Source organism: Motacilla alba, chromosome 1A (genome assembly GCF_015832195.1).
Source record: "Motacilla alba alba isolate MOTALB_02 chromosome 1A, Motacilla_alba_V1.0_pri, whole genome shotgun sequence".
Classification (NCBI taxonomy): Eukaryota; Metazoa; Chordata; class Aves; order Passeriformes; family Motacillidae; genus Motacilla; species Motacilla alba.
Window position 1 is genome coordinate 62,580,146 of NC_052031.1, and position 16,317 is coordinate 62,596,462.

The 16,317-nt window shown below is 41.8% G+C and overlaps 1 protein-coding gene across 1 annotated transcript in view; it reads right to left on the reverse strand.

Moving 5' to 3' along the window:
- Positions 1-601: 601 nt before the first annotated feature.
- The window catches only part of LOC119708230 (tyrosine 3-monooxygenase-like), a 30,141-nt gene continuing 14,425 nt past the window's right edge, over positions 602-16,317 (reverse strand). Inside the window, exons 7-12 of the mRNA XM_038154369.1 lie at positions 15,214-15,349; positions 14,500-14,569; positions 12,778-12,834; positions 9,738-9,833; positions 4,429-4,562; positions 602-2,827 (exon numbers count right to left, since the gene is read on the reverse strand). Coding sequence (XP_038010297.1) covers positions 2,668-2,827; positions 4,429-4,562; positions 9,738-9,833; positions 12,778-12,834; positions 14,500-14,569; positions 15,214-15,349 — 653 coding nt within the window. The 3' untranslated portion in view covers positions 602-2,667. The remainder of the gene's footprint in view (positions 2,828-4,428; positions 4,563-9,737; positions 9,834-12,777; positions 12,835-14,499; positions 14,570-15,213; positions 15,350-16,317) is intronic.

Here is a 16,317-nt window from a genome sequence, read left to right on the forward strand (position 1 = left end):
AGCTGACCATCACTAAGGCAAGGAAAAAGCAAGGACACCCACAGTGGTCTTGATAATCTTGCTGATAAAATTGCCTGTGTGCAGCACCTTAAACAGGCTCAGTGCTGTCGCTGGGATTGCTTGAGAGGCTGGGTACTACTCAGCATGTGTAAGGGTGGGAGAATCTGGCTCCAAAATGATTTCTTTTTCTCTCCTTGCTACAGGACCTGGAAAAGACAAGGATGTGTGGGCGGGCCTGGAGTCCCTCCAAAGAAAGTGTGAGGCCTTGGGCAAAACAAATCCATCAGGTCTCTCATTTCTTCCAAATATAGGTCTGTTCTGAGTAATAGCCAAACTCAAGTCTAAATTCCACATTCAGCCGTTTCAGAGGGAATACATGAAAAAGACCCTATGGCCCAGAGAGTCCGTCTATAGAAAATATTTTGATAGCTCTTCCGCTCTGGCATTATCTTCCACTTAAAAAGAAAGAAAAGGAAAACACACAGAACTGGAGCACATTATTTAATTTTCACTGTAAAAGGACTGATTGATGAAAATAATACTTCTGAAAACAATCTGTTGTGAGCTATCAAATATTTTTGCCTATGCACCAATTGGCAGGAAGCAGACAGATAAATTATTACAATATGTAAGAAAACAAATTGCTCTGAGGAGGAATGGTATTTGTGTGTGTGTGTTTATGAGCGGGATAAGTAGAATTAAACCCATAAAAGCATGCTGAGAGATCATCTTCCATCACAGCAGAAATATACTGGAAGCAAAGGAACTCACTTCAGCTCTGTCCCTGGCTGAATTTCTAGCAAAACAGGGTTTATGATATGCAAGTGTTCTCCTGGAGCAGAATTTTTAAACAAATTTAAAAAAATAAAAAAGGAGATTGGGATGTTCCTGCTGTTAAGAGGAAGGGGATCTCATAGCCATTTTTGCCAAGATACTTCAAAATTTTTCAGGCATCACCACATTTTAATAAAATGGAGCAGTTGCAGCAGATCCACAGACCCTGAATATTGCTGCTCATGGGAAAATTTTTGGAAGTGCTGTAGACATGGAGCTTTAAGAACCAGCATTAACTATTAACTTTCAATAAGACAGTTTCTATAGAGCCTGACAAGTGGAAAAATGACAGTGAGATAAGGTCTGTGTGAAATAACAGCCCGTGGATTGCTCTGTGGAAACTGTCGGTGTACGTGCTCCTATCCCACAGCGAGCAGCTCAGGCAGAGATGGTAACTCATTTTCTGATAACTCCTTTCCTATCAAGAGCCAAGCCACCTTCCATTTTCCTCAGAGCTCAGACCCTGTACACTGAGTACTGGGCAGCTGGTGGGTAGCAATGGACGAGGCAGCCACGTGCTAAATATAACTTTGAATTAAGTAGAGCTTCTAAGTGGCACGGGATAAATCTGCCTTTACATTTGTAGATAGCTATCATCCAGCTTGAGCCATGAGATCCACATTTTCCCTTATGCCATGCCTGCAACCTGCGTCGACCCCATCTGCTTGCACTGCTGCTAAGAGGAGAGGGAGCCCTTCTGGTCTAGAGCATCATCTTCTTTTCCTGAGCTACCCTCTATTTGTGCATTGTAGAGGAAGGAGGGGGACTCAAACAGCATGAAAGTCTGGAATAGGCAATAATTAGACTGATTCTGGGAAATGTGACCTGTGGAACATAAATAAATTTCAGGCACATCTCAAAAGCTGGAGAGGGAGACGAGATGAGTTGCAGAACATACCAGATATTTTTTCTATAGCAAGGCTATATGACTGCTAGTGGTTGATCTTAGGTTTTCCACCAGGTGTTCCATAGATTTGACCTTTTGATCATTACTACAATCATCACAACATCAACAAGAGGCAAAGATTTCTAGTGGTAAGCAGGGGAATCTGAATCCCATGAAAAAAACAATGGAAGCCTATTTGCTAAAGGGCTTTTTACAAATCTTTCCTTACACAAGAATTTCCTTCTTAGAAGTTAGATTTCCCATTCAAATTAAGCATCCTTGTATGTGAAAGAGCCAGAGTACCTTGGAGCTTTTATTTTCTTCCTTTTCTTTTAATGAAGGTACAAATATTCTGTGATATTAAATGTGACAAGAAATTATCTTGTCATATTTCAAGGCTACTGAATGAGTACCTAAAAATAAATAGTGAGAAGAAGTGCTCCTCTAACAAACTCTTGTATTCGCATATTTTTAGGGGACCAATCGTTTTCTGTGGGCAATTGGTGATGCTAATTGCTAGCAGCAAGGAGTTAGCTGCAAGGACTGCTGACTGTGGGCAGCTAGCCAGCCTAAGAGGTTGTGATCCTATCATTAAGGCAGCAAGTACAACGCTGTGTGGATGAAAAGCCATTATGCTGTTTTGTGACAGATCACTTGAAAAGGTGGCAAAGGAAGGAAAAAACCTGTAAGAGTCCCATAACACATAAGTATGCTCATATCACCTACCAAAACCTGGAGTAAGGCTTGTTTGTGATTGAAACATTCTAAGCAGGAGCTCATTATTTCATCTAAGCCAGCAGCCTAAATTACAGTGAAAAGATTACCTGAACTGAGCTAGTTTGTGCATTTAAGATTTCTGCCTGCAAGTACAACTTCATCACTAAGCCTCCAAGTGCTAGCACCACCTACAAGTATCTCAGTGACAGGTGAGATGTACTGCCGTGGTTTTAAGAGAGGTTTTCAAGGGCCAAGCAGAAGTGTTCCAGTTCCTCTTTTATCTGGTGGAGTGCCCTCTTGACTTTCTGTGGTGTGTTCAAAACCTCTATGCTGCTGGTGAAGGGGTCATAGTGCAGAGCAAAAGGCTTCTTGATCTTCATGGCATAGCTCCTGTGGGGAGACAGGACAGAGCTTCTGGTTCAAAAGGCATTTCCTTAAGTGCAAAACCCGCAGGACCTCATTTCTCAGGGTGCAGTCATGGCCTTACTGGGGAGCAGAGGCTGCTGTGACACCTCCTCACTGCTTCTCCTGAGCTGTGCCTGGTGCAGCACATCCTGCCCACGGCTGAGCCACTTGCAGCCCCAAAGATCTGCAGTGCCTGGTCTCAGCCTGCCTGGCTGGGTCCCGTCTGTGCTCTCACAGCTCTGCGTTCACACAATTCAGAGTTATTACAACCACAAGCTGAGGAATGCAGGAGCACAGCATGTCTGCCGCCTTCACTTCCAAGAAATAACCTGGAGCAGCTCTTTCTGTGTAATATTCTAAAACCTGTTGATAGTAGGCATCCTGGGCTATTTTTCTGTCTCTATTAAAAGAAAAAACATGATTGCTTGCCATTTTCTACAATATTTCCATTAAGTGCACGCTGGTAGGAACCCCCTGTACTGATGTTGCCTTATGTTTTCCGTGCTGACAGATTCTTGTGCTTTCAGTTATTTTGAGCAGCCTTGGCTGTGCAACTGTCTTGAAAAAATGTATGAAAAACTTTCTAGCCTGAGAGTGGTGTATTCCTTGTCCTCGTACGTTCTTTGCAGGTTTGCCTGAGTCAAATGCTTTGCAAGTCCTCTCTCTTCTGCCAGTGAGTTCTCACCCACGTTTTTACACGTATTAAAAATTTAATGTGAGCTTTTAGATTTAAGATGACGAGCCTAATTAGCCATGGCTATAGCCCCAGCAGACAGTGCTTCTGGGGAAGAGACGAGGAGAGTAGGGAAGAAGTCTGGCTCAGGCTCTCTTCCTCTAATAAATTCCTCATTTCAGCTCCTGCATGCTCCCCAGTAGCTCCACAACCAACATCCTGCCTCCAGCCAGAATTGGTCATGTTGTTCTAACTGTTGGAGATGAAGGCCAGAATTTAAACCCTGCTTACTTTAAAAAAAAAAAAAAAAGAAAAAGAAAAAGAAAAAAAAAATCCTTACTGCACAACACCACACAGTTAAGTAAATGTGTTTAGAAGCACCTCAAGCTAACTTGAAATAATGTTATTTACCTTGCAGACAGCTACTTTGTAGAAATTAGATTGCCTATGAATGCTGATTCTGGATTCTTGTGCAGATATAATCAGAGGAGAAAGGCAATCTTGTTTTTAAGCCCCCTGCTGATCCTTTTTAATTCCAGAGACTACTATGAAATTTCCATGTGACCTTGGGTAAATCAGTTCTTCACAACCTCTTGTTTCTATGAACTAGCACATAGGGTGGGATTGGACTCTCACAGTTCAGTTACAGAACTTACTTCAGAAGGTGCTAAAATGAAGAATTATTAAGATGAAGCAGGGGACAGGGCATAGCAAAAATGAATTCTGGTTTTCTGAGAACCTTTTCTGAGATAAGCAAGCTTATGCTTAACTTTGGGGTACAAAAGCCACTATGCAGCTGCAGCGAGATAGCCTGGCATGCTTGTTGCAATAGTTTGTAAATAGATGTATTTGAGATGAAGAATCGACCCAGTTTGTGCCCCTCAATGAAAATACCCACAAACACTTTACTTACTGAAGCTTGACCTTGGCATCTTCCAGGTTTTCTGCTATGAAATAGACAGGCTGGAAGGCTTGATCCTGGTAGGGGTGAACTGCAGTCACTTCTGGATCAAAAGGCTTGTACTCTGGCTTGTTTGACAAAGCATACTTTGTAGCAGGAACAACACCAGTTAGAGCAGGTGAATGAACAGAGAAAGAATTAGTCCCTGCTGGGCGGTAAAATTCTCTTTGGGGAATAGTTAGGGGTAATACAAAGTCCTGTTCTTTCATATGTCAGAGATGATTTTCATAATTAGCAGTGAATAAAACAAATAATAAAGATTTTTTTTTAAGATGAAAAAAAGAAATATATATTTCCTGTATTACAGTGATGTACAACTGGATAGCACAGCCATGTCCTCAGACAGGGAGGGCAAAGTCTATGCCAGCCCCCAAAATATAAATATCCAGAAGAAAAAAAAAAAAATCATGCTGCTTTTTTTCAAATAGTATCACAGAAGTTTCACAGTCCTGTCTAGCATTACTTTAGAGTCCCCTAGCCCTTGTCACAAATTTCATGCTTCCTGCTGCAATGAAGATCAGAAGCCAGAATGCTTCTGGTATTTTACACACAGCTCCCAGGCCAGCATAGCAACCTTAAATCTTCCCTGAAATGCAATATGTAAATAAACACTATCCTGCATGTGCACATTTGTATTTTGGAACCCATAGAGGTCCTTCTATATGTTTTTCTTCAGTTCTCTTACATTGCCCCCCCCCCCCCCCCCCACACACACACACCCCAGGCAAAAAACGAGGCTTTTAGAAGCCACTTCTGTCCACACTGCAGTCAAAGGTACATCTCCATAGTTTGTTTACATGTACTGGAAATGCCTTTTAAACCAGCCACTGGTGCTGGCCAGGTTGGTGAAATGTCCTGGGTACAAACCAAAAGGAGAAAGGAGCTCGTCCCATCAATGTTGAGACCTTTTTCCCCACCTTCAGACTGGACAGTGGGCCTCATTCACCTAGGAACATTCTTTTAGTACCCACTCTTCTCTGAGATCTGTCTCTTTCCCTTTCTCTCTTCAGGAGACTCCCTTCACCATTTTATAACCCAAATGTCAACTCTCAGGGTGCTACTTGTAAATAACTGGTAAGAGTGGGTGATGCTGCTCGAGACTTTTAGTTCAATCTGCTAGCTGGAAAAATTCATACAGTACTCCTAAGCACACATTTAGACATTTCAGTGAACTTGTGCAGAAATAAATACCAGGCTTTAAAAACAAAACAAAAAAAAAAGACCAAAAAACCAAACCCCAAAAACTCCCAGGAATATATAAAAGATGGTGTTTTTCTTGCTCTTCATTTGCAGTGTGTAATTGAAGAGTAAACCTTGGATAGCACTCATACAATCTAAGATGGTTGGTATACACAAACATGAGGCTGCTCTTAGAATCTTAGAAGCTCTGGGGAGCAAATGGGAAAAGATTTCAGTAACTCAAAACCTGACAGGGGTCCCACTATACTGTCAGTGTTGCAGCAGAACTGAAATCCCATTGATTTCAGTGGAAGTTCAGCTTGAAACCGGATGGCCTTAAAGGCCTCTACAAGTTAAGTACTGGGTGTGCTGCAAGAAAAGCATATGTAGCACTGAGTGTTGCCAGAATTGTGGTATGAGCCATAAGATTTTACAGTATGTAGGACAGAGTCCAGCTGAGTGTTAACAGAAGAAGCATTTGGGATAATGTAGAACAGCTGACAGAATATAGTGAAATAAACAGTGCAATACTGAGAGCTTTTGGGGAGGAATTCTTACAGTTCAGAGGAGGCAAGTTTGGCCAGCAGTCAGATGCATTACAACTGCTCAGTTTAGGCTCAGGGATGGTTATTCTTCTGATACCTAGCTGCTGTTACTAAATGCTTTGTTAGATAACAGGGATTCAAGGGCAGGACTCATGCAGAGTGTGCCTAGCTCTTCCTCTCATCCTCTCCTTTGCCCCCAGATTATGCCCTGTGTTTGGGCAGGATAACTCATGCTCAGAAAATATCTACCTGAAGCTGACTTCAAACTGGTAGGAGTGGGTGCTGTGGAGAAAAGGGAAATGTTTTAGAGATTTCATAGTCAGGATGTGGTTCCCTTGGTTACAGTCACACACCCACAGACAGTCAGTCCAGGCTGCAGCTCCGGGATGTTCCCAGGCTTCTTGCTGATGCTAAGTTCTCATATAACACTGGAAGACTGCTGCTTGCCCTCTCTTACTGGTTAGTTGTTATCTTCTTGTAGCCAGCCATCTAACCTTAGTAACTCATGCTCTTATTCCCTCCTTGGTGACTGAATGACTCTGCTGCTCCTGGCCTGAAAGTCTTCAGGTCCAAGGAAACCCCTCCCTTGCCCAGGCTGCTGCAGTGTGCCTCCTTCAACACACAACCTGCAGTGAGATTCCTACAGGATTTGCTATGTTCACAGCCAACAAAGTGCCAAAACTTCACTGCCTGTGCCAGATATGTTGATCAGCTGAATGATAGGGAATCAAGTCTGGGACCTCCATGCAGAAGTCTGTGTCTGGTCCCACTGAGAAGAATGGCAGATAATTATTGGGTTGGATAATGGCTTTCTGCCGAGCAGCAACAAAACTTATCTAGAGCAATAAACTCAAGTCTATCATGAGCCTCACTATCTCCCAATCTTCATCTTCTCTGACAGATGTGTCTAGACGCTGCTTTATTTCTAAAAAAAATCCTTTCTATGAAACAGGCACTGCACATCACATTTTCTCTCTTCAGCTGTAAAAGAAGCAGCTGGTACAGGTTTGCAATTTGCTAACAGGTGCTCAGGCATTGGACCTCACCACCTTACCCACACTGCCAGTGCCTACACTGAAGTTAGAATCAGATGCACAGGCAGACTAGAATGAATAAATAGAAATATTTCTGCATTTTGGTTTTGTTCTAAATAAAAATCAACGAGACTAAATCAGTCAGCTAAAGAAGGAAACTTCAGCACTTGAGTTCATGGATATAATTAATTTGTGTACAACAATTTTCAGGAGCTCAAGGTGACTTGCACAGAACCACTGAGCCGTTGTCCCAAAAGATGCCCAGTGAGGAGCTTGCAGAGCTCACAAAGGGATTCTGCAGGGTGCACAGCAGAACTGATGGTTAACTGCTTGCCCATCTTCTGACTTTAAGTGTTATATACAAGATGAACATGCTGCAAGGGGGATAATCCCATTCATTACCTGTTGAGTATGAATGCTCACCACTCCTGCATGTATTTTCACTATTATGATGGATGAACCCACAGGCAGACCCAGCTTTATCAAAAGTTTATCCAGTAGCTTTACCCAACTATTACCAGTGATAAAAGTAGTTACAAAAAACTGCCATTTATCAGCTCAGGAACAGTTAGGACTTCCCTCTCAGCCTCACAGGTAGAGAGTTTGAGACTGTATTTTTTGTACTATATAGATAACATAGTTTTGTGCACAAGCAGTCCTTGCCTATGGTTTTAACCAAAAGCAGAAGAGCTTGTTGGTGTCTGAGGAGGAAAAGGGTGGAAATAGAGAAGAAAGAGTACAAGTCTGATGAGCTTGACTCCAGACACCAAAAGTGAGCCTTTCTGATAAGATTTTTACCTTCATTTGAGTAAAGCTTAAACAGAAAAAGGAAGTGACCACATCAGAAGGATTTTGTCATGCATATTGCTATGAAAGCTACATAAATATCAGCAATATGATAACCTCTGCCCTTTAGTATCTTGTTTAACATGTAAATGAACTTGATTGAGAACCATAAAGTATTAAGCCAGGCAGAGTAGAATAAATGTGGCCTTCAATTGTGCTTTGATTGGACATTTCTGGTTTTACCAGGTAAATGAAAGCAAGTTTATGTTTCCTGTTTGTTGTCAGTGAATATAAGAAGTACTGGAGGATTCTCAGATAAACAGTAGCTTCAGCAGTGCATAGTGTGAAGTTGATGAGCAATCAGGCCAAGATCAGGTTGCTATGTAGAGAGGAAATCATGTTTATTCCTCTAGAGGACTAATGAACATGCAGACCTTTCAGCTTATCAAGAGAGAAAGCTCTCCACAGAGTTACCTCACAAACATCTCCAAATTACAAGTGTTGTGAGGAAAAACAGTGCTAAACTCAGCAAGTGGTAAAAGTGAAGGTTGACGTCTGGGAAGGTTCCCCTTTCCCTGTGTTTATTTCAGCTGCCCTTCTGTGGGGACTCCTACTTGAAATGCCTTGAGATACATCAAAATGTTGTTTTTCCCTCCTGTCAGTTGACTGGGAAGTGGGCTGACCTGTACACTATTGGGAGAGTTTTGTAAAATGTTTATTGTCATGACAACCCAACCATCTCCAGTTCAGGGAGTCCAAGCTATGCTAATTCAGCCACAATTCCATGTGAATGTATCATACATCTGGCTGTTAGGATGCTGAGTTTATGTGTTAAACTTAAAATATATCTCCCATGAAAAAGAAAAAAGGTTTCTGGTTTAGAAAAATGCTCGAAAAGAGTGGTATTTATTTTCCTTTGGCTCTTACCAATTTAAAAAAATATCATCTAATATCTGCACAGCTTGAAGCATTTGAGCCCTATTTATACCAGTTTAGGGCTTCTGCAATTAAAAAGTGATCACCTGCATCAGTGCTCTTCAAAATTAAGGAGAAATTAATATCTCTCCTATCAGCTGTTGGGTCAAAGGAGGGGAAACCCACTTTCTGTAAAAGTGTACAAGCCCTCTTTCTACAGTTAATCTACCTAAGCAAGGCAGCGTGAAACCTGTGCTCGCAGATTTTGATCTATGTAGAACTAGAGCTGACATTAGTTTTGAAATGTAGCTAGGAACGAAAAATACTAAAGCAATTTCTTTTTATCAGTGTGCATGCTATTTCCTGTTTCTTTGCACTTCATTTGGTCCATTCAGTCGGTGGCTTCCTGGTTCATAGGTGTGTGAATGTCAATGGCATGGAAAAAAAAGCCAAGCTCATAACAGGCATAATATTGCCCTCTAGTGAGTAATTCAGAAAGGAACGTGAGCTTTGTGTCAAAGTCAGCTGCATCACTACTGGCAGAAGCAGGAAGAAACAAATCTAATATTTTATGGGTTGCTTTCATTGCATTTTGTCTCTTTAGATGAAAGACAGGTACAATAGCACAGTAGCTTTTCCCCTACGCAGTAGCTTCTGTGAAGGGAGAATTCTTTCTTTGCAAAAGAAAAATCTGAATTTTAAATCATACTTATTTTTGTGGAAAAAACATAGTTTGCTTTTACCAGAGTTCAGGAAAGTGGATTATAGAAATCTTTCAATATTTTCAACATTTGACACATACCATCAGCTCCCCATAAGATGAAAGCAGTCCTGCCCCATAAGCTTTGATCAATCCATTTTGCTTGCAGAGGCCAAACTCCACAGTGAACCAGTAAAGCTGGGAATATGAACAACTTGTGAAAAACAATCTTAAAAGGCAGGAATTTTAAAGCTTCTCATCTTTCCTTTAATTTTCTTTGATCCTCATTTCTTAATACCATTGTGTCTTCAAATGTTATAGTTGCATATTTTAAGAAAATACTTTTTTTTCCCTCAGCATATAACACACACTAAATGTAACATGTAATTTTTCAAAACTTGTTGTCCCACTTAGAAAAAAAAATTAAATTTTGAATGATAATACAAGGGTAAATAAAATTATATTCTTTTCCTTCTTTGGAAGATGTTACTAATTACCCTGCAACCTCTTAGCCCAGAGCCTCACTGCAGTCAGTGGAAGCTGTCAGATTTCCACCCACAGTTCCCAAAAGGACAGGAAGATCCTCACAGAGGGTTCAACACCTTTGCTAAGGTACTTGAAAGGAGTGTCTCTCTCCTTCTTTGTCTGTGTGATCTCATTCAGAAGAATTGAAGAATGCCTTTTTCTGTGTTGTGTCAATTATATCTTAGTCATGCTCCAGCAGAAAACAAAGATACATTTCTCTGGACTTGTGACAAAAGCATCCTCAGGACCAGACTTCCCTTACCTGCTGGACAACAGTGGGATGAAAGCAACTCTTGGCTCTGCCAAATTTTTAGTGCTTCCCTTATTATAAAATCTGAGGAAAATGACAGTGGGGGACAAAGTCCTGCGCACAGCCTGATGCCCTGAGGAGCTGGATAGGCATCGTGCAAAGGGAAAACATGGGAAATGAGGCTTTTCAAGAATATGGCTTTGCCTCACAACTCTTCAAGGTTCCTTTAGAGACACAGAGCACTTTGCTGTCTCATACACAGGGATAGACCTTGGCTTCATAGGTATGGCATTTCCAGGACCCTGCTTAAAGAACCACTGACAATTTGTAAAACTATGTAAAACTCTATATTATTCTGTCTATTTTGCCTTTTTCATACATTGTCTCTCTTTCTCTCACCATCCCTCACACACCTTTTCATTTTGATGAGCTGGTTTTAGCCTTCATATTTATCACTGAAGAAAAAACATGCCAGGATCTTTGCTTTTGCAGGATCCTGAGTTGCTTTCTTTACAGTTCAGCAAATAATTATGTGCTTATATTCTGTTAATAATCTTGATTCTTATTATTTCACAATGAAAAATCTTTTTAGCATCTCTTTTATTTTGCAGGAGGCTTTTTTGAATGCAAAATGAGACATAGGAGGAGGAATAATTCTTTTTAGTGTTTCTTTAGATATAATGTATTTGGATTTTGGATAGTGAGGTTCTTTCAAGCTCTCACTGTTTTAAGAGAGTTAAAAAATTAATTAGTGGCACTCTGGATGACAAGGACACTGGCAGTTTCTCATCTCTGGTGCATGGATCCACCTGCTTAGAGAAGTCAGGGCTGAACAAAATAGCGGCATTTCAAAATTTGTCTTACAAATATTTTAGACCATTGCAATAATTCTGAGATTCTTTAAAGAAACATCTCAGCTAGTTACCAAAATTCTCTTTATGAAGAACAGGGAATGACAGGTATTTTGAGAGATAATCTTAGAATTTGTGTTAGACTTTCATGTCAGGATAATGAATACACTTCAGGTTCTCCTCTATCCTCACTTTTTAGAAAAGGAACTCAAACAGTAAGCCTAGATTAGGTAAATAAATTTTAAACATTTGACTTTTGGGATGTTAATCCAGAATAGGTTTACTGTTCAGAATACTTGAATGGCACATACAAGACTGTATTCTCACAGAGCCTGAGCTGCAGGGAGCCCTTTAAAAAGGTGCCCTTATTCTACCTCCCAAACCCTAGATGATGCTAATAAAGTTTCAGCCATGAGACCCTTTATTCTTCTGATCTTAACCTTATCTCTTGTCTAGGCCTATTCAGTTCAGGATCAGGACAAGGTGCTTGCAGAGATATGCTTTATAAACCACAGGCCTTAACCCAATCTCACCAAGTCCTGGGGAATGACACAAAATGGCTCTCTGGGACTTGGAATTTTTAACCCTAGCAAAGTCTTAATCTCACTCTAGTCTCTCTAGACCCAGGTAGTGTAAGAGGAAATATGGACTGTCTCCTCACACCACAAGTCCAGGACCTGGATGAAGTCACAAAGGATTCAGCACTTGTTGCAATCTTCAAAAATAAAGGTGTTTTTACTTAGTCCTAACCCAAGGATGGATATGTGCAGATGGATTTTAGGTGAGCCACAACCTCCTTCCTGAGTGGGACTGTGGACTGGGTAAGGCACTTCAGGAGTGTCATTCACTACCTGTACTACATGAGTCTCACACAGCTTGGTGGGGTAAGGCTCCTCTCCTCCTCTGAAAAAATCAACAAGACTGGTAAATGGGTGCCATTATCAGAAAAAAAAAATTACCTGGGCTCCAGACAACTTTCAGAACAAGTTAAGATGGCAGTAAGGGGCTGTACAGATAGTTTTGATGGTTGTAGAGAGCTTACTGACTCAGAACTTAATGGCAGCACACCTGCTCCCAAATTGCTTTTAAGTGCTCACCTATTTGGTGAGGTTAATGAATGTGGGGTGAACCAAATTGTGATGGTTGTCTGCACCTCGTGTAGGAGAAAATACAGGTATCACACTGGGTATCCAATGTTTTAGGTGAGTCTGGAATGTGAGTTGGGACCATCCTGTGTCTTAAATGGGAAAAACTTAGCTTAAGAAATTTATTCTTACAAAATCAAGAAGTGTAAGCATTTCCTCGGGTGGAATCACACCATTCTGGGCTCCCCCAGAGGGATTCCAGTCCCTGCTCCAGCACCTTCCTAACCTGTGGAGGAGAGGAGACAATCCAGCTGATGCTCCCATTTCTGAAGTCAATCTGAGGCACAAAAAGAGCCTTCCCTGCACAGCAAGGGATATGCAGTGAATCGTTTGGGGTTTGCCTCTAATATTAAACTGCCATCTGTACTTACTGTGGCCAGTTTCTCAATCTCCTCTTCAGATGATCCAAGAGAAGCCAGTCCAATATCCTAAAGCAAGTAAGCAAGCAGACAGTGTTACACTAGTGTGATTATTCAGCCCAAGGGAGAGAAAGAGGGGAAGGGGGAGGGCCACATCATTTCTAGCATGAATAGCATGAACTATTCATTGTTTTTGTCACCCAAAATGACCTTCCATGGCTTCCAGGATGCCTACCTCTCCCTGGCCCCCAGCTACATACCACTGGGAGCCACATTAGATGAGTGATTAATCCTCAGCGTTCTCTGTGTAAAATTAACCATCTCTTGTCGTAATGCTGGACTATCTACACCAGGCAAAAATTTACAGGGAGGCATGAGAAGGAAGGACAGCAAAGGTGGGTTTTATTTTTGCCATTACCTTTCTGTGCATCACTTTTTCTGACAGCCCTTATGAGCAGGCCAGATCTGTGCAGGGATGATTCTGTTTGCTTTCATCTGTGCTCCCTGTTAAATGTTATTCTCACAATAGGAAACTGTAGATGTCTCTTTTTGTTTTTGCTATCCCAGGAGCCATATCATGCAACAAACAAAAAAACATTAGGGCATTTTCACCATTCATCGTCTCATATTGAATGGGGCAAAAAAGAATTTTCATGGGGTGAATTTCAGCTGCGAAAATACTTTGTGGGGACAAAAAAGTGAAATGTGAAAATTCACTGAATTTGATCTCATGTTGTATAGTCTGTGCTAGTGATAAGAAAAGAAGAAAATTACTGAAGTCTTTTATTTTTAATGTGTCTTAAGTTCCAGTATTGAACTGATCGGAATAGGTTTCTTCCAGAATAAATTATTGAGGACTAGGATGCTTAAGGTTCTCTTCTGATTCTGTTAATAACCAATATTTATGATCAAAATGGTAACTGGCATGTATTTAAGTTGATACAACTGGAAACCACATCATATGAAGTGAACTGATTTTCTTTTGAAGATATTTCTTCAGGGACCGAGGTCATGTTGGGACCTACATCATATTACCCCTCTGATCTTATCTCATTTCCACACTGGCCACTGATTGATAAGCCTGGACAATGAGATGTCTTCTTCCCTTTGCTATGATTTTGAGGAACACTCAAAGTTCTAAAGTCTTTAATTATGAGAGGTCATTGAGTTCAGTTGGGTCTGACACTGGCTGCTCATACTAAATAGCCCCTTATTGTACAAAGAAGCTCTGTTTGCTTTTTGGAGCCTCCTCACCAGCATGAGCAATGCTGTGAGAATCTGGTGAGTTGTAAAGGGAAAAACAACTCTGATGATGGACACAATAAAAGTCTCTTGCAAGACAAGAATGTACATCCAGAGACAGAACCAGCTTGGAGGCTCAGCTGTGTAGGTTCATGTGGTGGAGGACAAGAAGCCAGGGGAGCAGCTTGGTCAGCAGAGCTCAGACTCCAGCCCCACAAAGACATCCTTCTCCAGACTGACACAGCCCTCCCACAGAGAAGTCCCACAAGCTCTGCCTGCCCTTCCTTTCACACAGTGTCTGTAGGGAGCAATGCTACCACTCCCTTGCAGGAAACATCTCCCAAGTTGCTGCTGGCCCAGCCAGCCTGGAGGTCGTGACTCAGGCACAATCCAGTCTTAGAATTGCGTTGCATGGTGAGCTGCATGTATTTAAGGCACTCTGTCCTGCTATCCAGAGCAGTTGGTTAAAGGGTCAGCAGAAAATGTTCTTACCTGTGAGAACTGGGCAAACTCCTTGTCAGCCAGCATGGGAACATGACCCAACAACTCATGGCAGCAGTCTCTGAAAAATAAGTGACCTTCTTGTTTATTAAAGGCTTCCTTCCCTGCCCTTCATGAACTTCCTGTGAAGGACTTTACCCAACAGACCCCAAAGGGAGCTGGTGCGAGCACTGCTCCACAGTGCCTGCCTCCATACCTGGCCTGGCTCTGCAAGGATCAGAGCATTCCCTCCTGCCACAGGCAGCCAGCTGCCCCCTGCCACCTTGTCTATTGTCTCCTTGGGATGGCATGGGCACTAACCTTCTATGTCACAACATCTTTGAAAGGTCCTTGTTTTGTCCCAGCATACAACAAAAGCATCTGTGTGAACTTGTAATTTCTCATGAAATGTAATTGCTGTTGTCTGGCCAGCACTTACTGGGAGAGTTTCACAGCAGGAAACCAAACCCCAGCAGATGGTAACTGAAGGCGGGATGAAAAGATTAAACCAGATATTCTTTAGTCTTTTCCTTCCCCAGACAACTTTGCAAAAGAGACAGAGAACCACACCCTCTCATGCATGACTTCCCCTACTAGCTCTCCAGCTACCAGTTTCTCAAATTGTTTTATTCTGTAGACTACTGGATGGAACCCCAGAGCCAATCCCAAGAGAATGATCCCCAACACACTCAGAAGGATGGATTTATGTCAGGGCATCAAACTTACGGTTCTGGGGAATGCATAGGAGAAGAGAAATGCCTTGTATACTGTGTGCACTGAAAGACACGAAATGCCAGGCTGGCAAGGAAGTCACGAGCAGACAGCTGTCCTGCAGCTGGTCTCAGCTGGAAACCAGTTCTCTCTGCAAAGGGAAAGGACACCAAATTCAGCTGTTTCTAGGGTTAACTACACAGCATGTTTACTTTAGCTAAATAGTTTCAGGGATGCTTCCTGCTCTGTTGGAATAGTTCCCTCCACCAAGCATACCAGGCACACCTTGGCTTATCATGATTGATGTGCCCCTGTGCTGGTATGGGACCAGTTCCTGCAACATGGGATCACCTATCCACCCATGCTGTGTGCATCCACACAGCAGTGTCACGGGGTGTGGGAGTACTGCCCACTGCGGTGCACATTTTTGCACATATACGCACAATTCTCTGTGTTCCACACGACAGTGGTGTGTCTGAGGTCACACATGGTCCTTACATCAAGCAGGGAACAGAACCTGCACCTGGTGAGTTGGAACCCTGGATGCTGAGAATTTTAAACTTTCTGTGCTGAAAGGCACAGAGCCACAAGAGAACAATGCATTAGACCTGAGGCTGTGGAGAAGACTTCCAAAATTGGTTAATAGCACTGGGATTACGGGTGTGTAGTTGGTTAGAAGTGTGCAACATCACAGGGTGGAAAACTTAGAGTTTAGGGTTTTAGAATATAGAAATAAATATTAAGCAAGATGGAGGTTTTAGGATGGAGGCAACTTGTTCTTCTTCACCTTCTTCCTTCTTCTTCCTGGATCTGTGTAATTTTATCTAATTAGATGAAAGATGTCTGCATTGTGAGTTTTGGGTGATCATGATTAGGTTAGAAGCAGAAGCATAAATAATATAGATGTCAACTGTTTATTGGGTAATTAGGACTTAAAAAGCCTTGAACAGACACCATTTTAGGGCACTTTCTTGACTTGTTAGGGAGAACTCACACCTTGTGAGTTTGTAATAGATAAGGATAAAAAACTTCAGAGTGAGACTTCAAAAACAACATTTCCTGAGTATTATTTGCCCTGACCTTGGAACAAGAAAGTGCCTGAAATTCCAACACTGATGT